The sequence below is a fragment of the Pseudopodoces humilis genome, chromosome 1 (genome assembly GCF_049639895.1).
Source record: "Pseudopodoces humilis isolate 2021_Gansu_Grassland_sample_001 chromosome 1, ASM4963989v1, whole genome shotgun sequence".
Lineage (NCBI taxonomy): Eukaryota > Metazoa > Chordata > Aves > Passeriformes > Paridae > Pseudopodoces > Pseudopodoces humilis.
The window spans coordinates 110,794,827-110,804,623 of NC_142200.1; the positions used below are offsets into that span (position 1 = coordinate 110,794,827).

The 9,797-nt window shown below is 41.2% G+C and overlaps 1 protein-coding gene across 2 annotated transcripts in view; it reads right to left on the reverse strand.

Moving 5' to 3' along the window:
* The window catches only part of GPD1L (glycerol-3-phosphate dehydrogenase 1 like), a 39,400-nt gene extending 30,596 nt beyond the window's left edge, over window positions 1-8,804 (reverse strand). For both annotated transcript variants that reach the window (XM_088063849.1, XM_005518975.3), the window contains exons 1-3: window positions 8,678-8,804; window positions 3,799-3,976; window positions 2,936-3,076 (exon numbers count right to left, since the gene is read on the reverse strand). In XM_088063849.1, the coding sequence (XP_087919975.1) occupies window positions 2,936-3,076; window positions 3,799-3,976; window positions 8,678-8,730 (372 nt within the window). In that variant the 5' untranslated portion in view covers window positions 8,731-8,804. The remainder of the gene's footprint in view (window positions 1-2,935; window positions 3,077-3,798; window positions 3,977-8,677) is intronic.
* Window positions 8,805-9,797: the final 993 nt, after the last annotated feature.

Sequence of the window (9,797 nt, forward strand, 5' to 3'; positions counted from 1 at the left end):
TATTACAGGGGTACAGCAGACCAGCTATTGAAAGTCATTCTTTCCCACAGTATACCACCTTTTGTACAATGCTCTATTTCAATGCTGAGGATTTGATACTTTTGGGAATTGGTAATTCTGAATTATGATTTATAGGCAAAAAGTGTGATCCTGTATATACTTCCATATATACACATATATATATATACAGGCACACTTGTATGCTGCTAGTAGTGACATTTCAGGAAGGCAATAATTTGCACTTCCACAGTTTAAAGGTCCTTAAATAACATGGTGCTCCTTAAATAACATGGCGCAATCATGTATCATGCCTATATAAAACCTGCCAATTAAACTAGTTGCTTGTATTTCTGCATTATTTTTCAATTTGTACTGCATAATGCACAGCTCTGCTTTCTCATCTTTAATGAGCCATACAGAAACAACCTGAAAGCAAGCACATAATGCATGTTGCATTTTTCCCTCATAGTGCCAAAAATGTCCCCACAAAATAACTGTAAGGCCCCTCTTCCTAAGCAGGCAAATAATAAACAGAAAGTCATGCACACACTGGGAACAACTCCAAAAATGTGAATAACTACACAACAATTATTCATGGAAGTTAAAGGAGACCAGAAAAGCTTAGGTGCCAGATTCTGCTCCATTGTGAAACAGCACAATTCCTGACGAAGTCAAGGAGAGCTGTACCTGTTTCTTGTAGAGTTAAATCCAATACTGAATGACAGAATAAAAAACAAACACCCCTTCCTCCCTGCAAAAACAAGGCTCTAGCATGGGCATTTTCACTGGGCAGCAATGGTCTGCAGGCAATGCAAGTGAGCTTATCCCTTGCATCCTAACATGCCTGTCAGAGCAACCCCTGGGGCCTGTAACAGGGAAATGAAAATGAGGCTGAAGAGGTTGCCTGAAGAGTATTTTGAATGACTTTCAGCTACCTGCTTCCTGTGCTCACTGTTATACTGCACTCTAAGTTTTATATGGTTCCTCTTCCCACAGCCACACAGACACTTGCTAGGTTTTCAGAGACACAGAGCTAATGTAAAGCAGCACAGATGCAAATGTTTCAATGGAAATGAGTACTAACCAGCAGACTAATGTCTTTATTTCCCAAAGATTCAGTTTTATTGTCAGACATTAGGCTCTGCTTGAAGATTAGACTGTCAGAAAGAAAAAACAGGAAAAAAAGACTAAAAGATGACACACTGCTAGCTTGACAACCAATTTAGAAAGCACAGAAATGAGATGTCCCACAAATAATATTTTTCAGAGTGGAACTGCGCTTTAACTATCAAAGTTAACACAAGCCACTTTAACATCATTAGCATTGCATTAGCACACAAAAACTATGACACTGATTAAAACAGCATGCCTAAAGAATATGCAGAAGTAGAGGGAAGAATGAATTGTTGTGTTAAATCTCTACCTGAGATTCTTCTCAAATGATACTTTTAATGATGCATAGTTATGCCTTTTCATAAAAACTGACATGTACTTTGCATTCTCCTGCAAAATATTAAGGGGCCTCACAGCATTTTTTTGGAAAGGCTGCCTGTGGATGCACTGTTGCAATGTGACAGTGGGAAGATGCCCAGCAACCAACTCTGCACTGCATGGCAAGTGCCACAATTTCACTTCCACCACTACAATAAGCATGGACATTTTGTTTTCCTGGGGGTTTCTGTCTGTTTGGAGTTTGGCTTTCTTTTTTTTTTTTAAACACAAGTATTTCTTCCCCTTCCCACTGCCCCCACCCCCCCTTTTCTTTTTTTTTGTCAAATATAGCCATTAACCAACACTCCATTAGAGCACTGGTAGTTAGTACCCAGAACAGTAATTCCAAGGGAATATAGGCCCAGGACCCTGACTTCACATATGCTAACATAAATCCTCATTTAGTTCAGCAATTTCATAAGTTATTCTTATCACTAGGAGAATATAAATCACAGTCAGCAAATTAAAGGAGAATAAACTTTATCTTGAGCACTTTTAACAGTGCCTTATTTTACCCTTCTATGGTATGAAGAGTTTTTCTACAATTCGGAGCAAGAACACTTCAGAAGCATTACTATTTCATACACTTCAGCAATACACTAGTCAGCACTGACAACACAATAGATTTGATGGGCTTTGTTAGCCAAACTAAAGACACAAGGTTGAAGTACGCAATGATATGGGTTTTTTTGAGCAGAGATCCATAAATGTATCATTTTCCAGAAATCACAGGAACCAAGGGAATGTGTGCTGAGAAAATGGCCTACAAAGCAACAACAAAACAGAATCTTCCAGCTTGTGGGAATAGCTTATTATTTCCAGCTAAACATACAGAGGAAAAAAGCCCACCCACCCAAAAACAATCCCAAATTCAGCTAATCCACATTTTTTTAACGTTTCTGCCAACAAAACTACAAACACTCCGGAGAAATGTCTCCTGCACCTCTGCTCTCTCCTCTTTCCTATGCTCAAACTGTCTTCGGGTGACGCTGAACAGACTCTCTTGTTGCAAGGTAATATTTGACATGAACAAGAGCACTATCCTCTCAGTCACATGAAATTCTCTCAGCAGTTCTTGAAATGATCAACTCAGCGTGTGGGGTGTGCATTAACAATCAAAGCATTATGCTTGTGCTCTGCTCTTAATCTAATGCTGCTTTTGGAAACAACAAATAAAAGACTGGAAAGCTTAGTGGTGCAAAACATTTTGACTCCCCCTTCCTTTCTAAAAGTCTTGTGAAGAGCCTCATTTTCCTCTTCCTGCAAGCACAGCGTAACAATCCACTAATGACTGAGACAAATTCTAATCTTACACCTAGAAAGGTTTAACAGACCAATCAAGTGAATAATGCACAGAGACTTTTCATATCAAAACATCAAGTCATCTCATCCTAGAAGATTCCAGGACACATTCTCAGTTATTAATGCATGGTATTTATCGTACCTTTATGAGAGTTATGCCGAGCGCTTTCCTGGGTACTCGTCCTGTGATTTCATCGCATACTTTATGGATGAACTGATGAGGAATGACAAAAACCAGCAAGTCTGCATCCTGTACCGCTTCATTAAGGTTTGGTATAGCAACCTGTGTAGTTATGGGAGAGAAAAGCTGCATAACTTTTCAAAATTAACACTACACACAAGTGTTATCTGATAAAAGCAGAATCACAGAATCAATTCGTTTGGAAAAGACCTCTGAGATCATAGAACTTGGAATGAACCAGTCCACTGGACCACCCAGTCCACTGGACCATGGCACTGAGTGCCACGTCCGGTCTTTTCTCAAACACCTCCAGGGATGGTATCTCTACCACTTCCCTGAGCACCCCATTCTAATGTTTAGTCAGTCTTTTTGCAAAGAAATTCCTCCTAATGTTCAAACTGAATCTCCCAAGTTTGATCTTGAGCCTCAGCAGCTTGGTCTTATGCCAAATGCTACAAATTATTGCATTTCATCACTGAAAATAAACAGGAGCATAAACTTCCCAGACCAATAGCTCCAATCCAAGGTTGAGGCCATTTTTTTTTGAAGGGTATAGCTGTTGATCTTGCTCTTGTTTTCACATTTGCTTTCTTGTACAGAAACTGAAGTAACATAAAGACAATAGTGACACCAAAGTAGAAAGAGTGCATTTAATTTACTTAACTACATAATTACATAATTTTACTTGTTCAAATTTCTGATGTCATCAGTAAAATAGCATAGTCTGAAATATTATAAACCCTAGAGGTGTTAACAAAACAAATTTCTACCTCCATTTACAACACAAGCAATATTCCCTCTGCTCCTTAGCTTCTGAGCCTTACCACATTATCTGGCAGCTTGCATCCAGGGAGATACTTTACATTTTCATGGTCATTATTTATGATATCTGTCAGTTTTCTTCCATTAATATTCTCCTCGAAGACCCACATTTTCACTGTGGGAGCAAATTTCTGCAATTTTTTTACATTATTACCTATTATTTTGGCAACTGCAGACCCCCTGCACAAAAGAAAACAAAAATACTCTTAAAAAATTATGATTTTGCTGTAGAAAAAAAAAAAAAAAAAGATTGTCTTTAAAACAATCACAAATTTACAGATTATTTGACCAGTTACCACAGAGTAATAGTAAAATAGCATTAAATATTTAATTTTTATTTAAATAATATTATTTATTTAAATATTTATTTATTTAAACAGTATTTATTTTACTATGTAAAGTATTTAAAAAATACTTTACATATTTAAGTGAGTGGAAAAATACACTAGTCATTCACACTTGCTGCTTTCTCTCAACTACAGCTATAGTAGGTTGGAGTGAAGCATTTACTGAAACATCTTTACTTATTTTGTTTTCTTATCAGCTATCCACTGAGAGTTTAGGTATCTTCACAGCTGAGGTAAAAGTGACATACAAAATTTTATTAACAGCATCATTGTCACCCTTAAGAGATGAGAAACTTCTTTGCTAAGATGACTGACTCATGAGTTGTACAATACTGATAGGCACTGAAAGTCAAGAATCATTTATATGTTGCAGAAGTTATAAGCTTCATGGCTGTGCAGCCAACCTCACAGAATTTAACTACAGTGACAGCATCCTTGGCAATTGCAGGCAGACAAGTCCATTACTGTTACCCTCATATTCTTCCCAAGAACAGCATACAGTAAGATCTGAATTACAGTGATCAGTTTTGCCTCTCAAGTCTCTAAGTAGTAACAAAATTAATCACAATTACAAGAGGAGGAACAAACATGATCTTCCCTTTCATCATTCTATTAAACCTTTTGACCCAAGTTTCTTCTCTGGGATAGGAAGTAGTTTCATAATTACTGATTACCTACTAAGGAGACACAAAAATTTTTAAGAGATGCAATAAAACTACAGTCATTGATCTGAGGCTTATGTGTGTGTGTGTGTGTGTGTGTGTGTAAACTGCACACTTTATGTGTGAAAGGTAAGAACACAAACTTTTCCACTCTAGTTATATTCACACAGTCCTCTAAATTTATATTGGATGTTGTTTGTAATAAACCCATAGCTGGCAACTGAACAAAATGAGTTCATTCTGCTTCAAGAGCTTCTGATATGACACAACTCATTGTGCTTGTATTAAAGATGTGTGCTAGCACATAACTAAGGTCACTTCCTCTAAGTAGCAGTAGAAAAAAATTTAGTACCTTAAGTAGACCTTTTATAGTCAAACCATAAAACTATATGTCTTGAAAGACTGGAATTTACTTCTCTAATAGCACTCCACACACTAAAAATTGCCCTGGGGTGATACAGAAGACAATTGCAAGCTATCTCTTATCAACCTTGTCCAGCATGGTTTCTGCTGCACTGTTATACGGCTCACCAGCTCAGCCTCCAAACGTCAGATCCATACAAACAGCAGAGCTCACATTCAACACAGCACAGGTATGTTTTCCTCAGACAGTGCTTTGAGCTCCTTGAGCAAAAGTACATTTACTCCTACAGATTTATATACAAAGTCAGGATCCTGGCAAACTCACTGCCTTCTGTTTTGAACTTCACTACACATTCTCTGTGCTTGCTGGTGACAGAGCAAGACAGAAATAACTGATTCAGCAACTCTCTGACTAGGATTTTCAGTCTGCCAGCAGAAAATCTGGCAGTGTGTACTACTTAAGTGAGACATTAATTCCATTACTATTTAACACTTAAATGCCTGAGCTGTCTTTTCTTTTCTTTTCTTTTTTTTTTTTTTTTAACCAACCTTTGAATGCAGTATTAAAGAAAGTGAATATTTGCCTAGTTTTAGTTTCTGAATTCAACAAGATTCTCCTGACTGGCTTCTCTGGTTCATCATTTCCCATGATGTTGCAACCACTCTTTTAGGACCATTTCACAGTTGGTCTGCTTTCTCCTCATCACTTTTTAATTAAAGCACAAAGCCAAAAAGCTCCTTAACTTTCCCTGATAACAGCAGCAGTAGAGGTCACAACATGCAAGTGCAAATGATATAATTATCTAGCTCTACCATTGTTCCAGTAAAATCACCTCAGTTAAGCCACAGTTCCTCCCAGTTTTCTACAAGTTCCTAGCTGCATAAACCCCTCTGTCCAGTAACTTCCCATCTTTTCCCAAATGTTACAGTTTCAGTTTAAGTTTGGCAATCAGGTTAATTAACAACTGATTCCAAGAAAACAGTGAAGGATAAATTCTGACTGTGCACACCTCATTAACCTGCGTTGGAACTGTCATCAGAACAGGCTACAGTACAATGCTTTAAATGACTCTGGGCACTGTCCTGGAATCCCAGGGCTCCAAGGCATATTCCCAAGGTGTAGCCTCTCCACACAGCTTACTTCATCCCCTGTCTTAAATATCTTAACACAAGCTGAGCAACCCTAAAAGGGCATGGCCAGGAGACAGCACAGCTCCTGCTCTTCCATGCTGAGCCATCTGTCCTGTCCCATGATCTTCCATCAGGTGTCGACTGACCCCTGCCAAGTCAACTTCATTGTTAAGGTGACCTTTCTGTAGCAAACCAACCAAACAAGTCCGACTGGAAGTAGTTAATCAGCCAAGGTGACTGGCTTAACCCTTCAAAAGCTACTGTCCTGCCAAGCTCCTTTAGGGTTTTTTTCACCCCAGGTATAAGTTAAAGGGTCATGAGAAGGCCAAGACTTGTCTGATGGAATCATCTCATACAGAACCCTAAAAGCCACTGTTTCCAACCTGCTCAAGATGGCAAAACCCACTCAGATCAACTACTTACAATGCTTACAATTTAGGCACCACCAATCACACACCCCTATAACCCAGGCTTCTGAAGTATATAATCCCCAAATATCAGTGATCAGACATTTATAAATGCTTCAATTTCTTTCTAAATACCTGCTTTAATGCATTAAATACTGATACTTTAATTAAATATTTTAGGACCACAGGTCCCAGCTCAAAAGGCACTTACAAGGTATACAAATTTAGTCCAATTTAGTTCAATGGCTACACATATTACCAAATCACAGTGCTCTTTGCAGGCAGGATTTGGCATCTGTCATCCAATGGATTTTGAGGAAGAAACTACCTACCTCACCAAGAATTACTATTTTCAAATTCGGATTACTTTGATTTCTGCTTTCCTCACAAAAAACCCTGACATTACATATGAAAGAAGCCGTAAGTTATTTAAATACATTTATCCCCAAAAGAAAGAGAGAATGCTACTATCAGGTATCAGCTTTTTTCTTTCTGTCAGCATAGGAGATATGGGCATTTTGCCACCAAGTCATCCCATTAGGCAGGAACTTTTCTTATTTATTAAACTGATTTAGTGAGGTGAAAACAAAATACATTTGCATGTGGTTATTGCTAGTAGGCAATATCGACAAATCCTTTTGCTTCTGCAAATGTTTCAGGGTGAATCAATAGAGTCAAACTTCCTGTAAAACTTTTTTTAGACTTCAACTATGGAACAACAGCCACAACATTACTAAAAAGATGAGGTCTAACTGCGTAATTTCTTTGTGATATATAGTGCAATGCACACATCTTACAAGCTAGTGGAAGGAAAGCAGAGATGCTGCACTGAAATGTCGGCCATCCCCTCAACAAGGGGATCACAAAGACAATTAAAACTTGGCAGCTGCTGGTATTTTTAACAGCAGCAAAAGCCAACTGCATAGAGTGGGCAGGAGGTGAGCAACAAGTCTAAGATCATCCTGACAAAAGACAGGCAAGCTTGGTTTAATAAAACACAGTGCCTTGCTCTACACGGAATTCCCCCAAATTTAAGTCTTAAAACCCTATGTTACCTGAATAATGTGCGCTTAGCATTAGTAATTGGAACTGACAAACTGTGAAGACCTATTTCTATAATACATTGCACTTAATTTATTCACTGTAAAGAGGGATCTGGTGTAAGAAAAAGAAATAACTTAAGATGACAAAGGGTTATTAACACGGTACTCTTCTTGAAGAATGATGTCAAGTAAGTCTATTGCTTTCAGTGGATGAAGAAGCAAGTGTATGTAAGTCTAATTATAAACTAGAGATAGAGACAGCAATAAAACCATGTCTCAAGCTCTCAGTGTGTCTCAGCATAATCAATTTGGGGGAAAAAGAAAAGGTATTTCAGATAACCTAGTGTCTCGCATGTCCTTCTTTAACTGTCTTTGAAAATAGACACAGAAACACAGAAAGCCCCGAGCAACACTTGTGCAGACAAGCGAGGTTGTTAGTGAAGTTCTACAGGCAGGGGGTAATTGGAAAAAAAACTTTTAAAATGCACAGCATCTTTAATGTCTACGTCATCTGATAACGGACAAAGCACACAACAAATACCAGGTTAAAAATATCCTAGAACAACTTCGCAGTACATGCGACTGTCAGTAAGCACTAGAACTGCGTTGCTCGACTCTGCCGCTTCTTCCTCCGAGTAGGTCAGGGCAGCACCTCCGTTCTGAGGGAGCCGGCAGCAGGACGAGCCCCCTGGCATGGCAGGACAAGCCCTCCCGCAAGGAACAAGCGCGACCCAGAGCCCGCCACGGCCCGGCGACACCGTGTTCCACCGCCGGCACCGGGTGGCCTCACAGCCGCCACCCCTGAGGGGAGCGCGGCAACGGCGCCGGCTGGGAACCGACAGCAAGGCCCGGGCGGGCACAGCCGCCGGGAAGGCCGGGCCGCAGCGGCCGCCGAGGTGCCCGCCCTGCCAGGGGCCGCCGCACTCACCAGTTGCCCGAGCCCACGATGCAGACCTTGAGGGGGGCAGCGGAGAGCGCCATAGCAGCGCCGCCCCCGCCCCGCCACAGCGGCCGCGGCGAAGAGCTCCGTGAGGCGCCCGCCCCCCGTGCCCGCCTCCGCCGTCAGGGCATCGGCCGCTCTCCCTCCGCCCCTGCGGCGTGACGGGAACTGTAGTTTCGCCCCCCCGCCCGTCGCCTCTGCGGAGGGCGCGACGGTTCCCGCGGAGAACGAGGGTAAATGGGGCCCTCGAGTAACGCAGGCAATCCCGCAGGCACTGTGCCATGTCACAGAATCGTTTAGGTTCGAAAAGACTTCTGAGAGCATCGAATCCGATCTATGGCCGAACACCATCGTGTCAACTCGACCGTGGCACTCAGAGGCCATGTCCAGTCTTTCCTTAAACACCTCCAGGGACGGTGACTCCACCACTTCCCTGGACACTCCATTCTAATACCTAATCAACCAATGAAGAAATTCTTCCTAATGTCCAACCTGAACCTCACCTAGCACAGCTTAAGACTGCATCCTCTTGTCCTGTCACTTGTTACTTGGGAGGTTTGTCCCCACCTGGCTACACCCTCCTTTCAGGTTGTTCCAGACATCAATAAGGTCTCCCCTTAGCCTCCTTTTCCCAGGCTAAACAACCCCAGCTCCTTCAGCTGGTCCTCACAGGACTCGTGCTCCAGACCCTTCACCAGCTCCGCTGCCCTTCTCTGGACTCGTTCCAGCACCTCAATGTCCTTCCTGAATTGAGGGGTCCAGAACTGGACACAGCACTCGAGGTGTGGCGTCACTAGTACCAAGTGCAGGGGAAGAATCCTTATTGTCACTATTATCTGATGAACTAATACCATGCATTTCAGTCTTATATGTAGCGACAAAACTTCTGCTGTCTCCTATTGCTATTTAGCTTTGGAGTAAGCCTGTGAAAGCTCCCAGGTGTGGAGGAACCGATGTATCAGGTAATAAAGCAGGTTAGGTCTGGAGGATTCTTAAAAACAGAAATATGATTGTTTTCAAATACTCCTTGGCCCTCAGCCTTCAGCCAAAATCATACTGTTCTCCATTCTACATGTTTCTCCAGGGGGAAAAAAAAAGTGGATGGGTT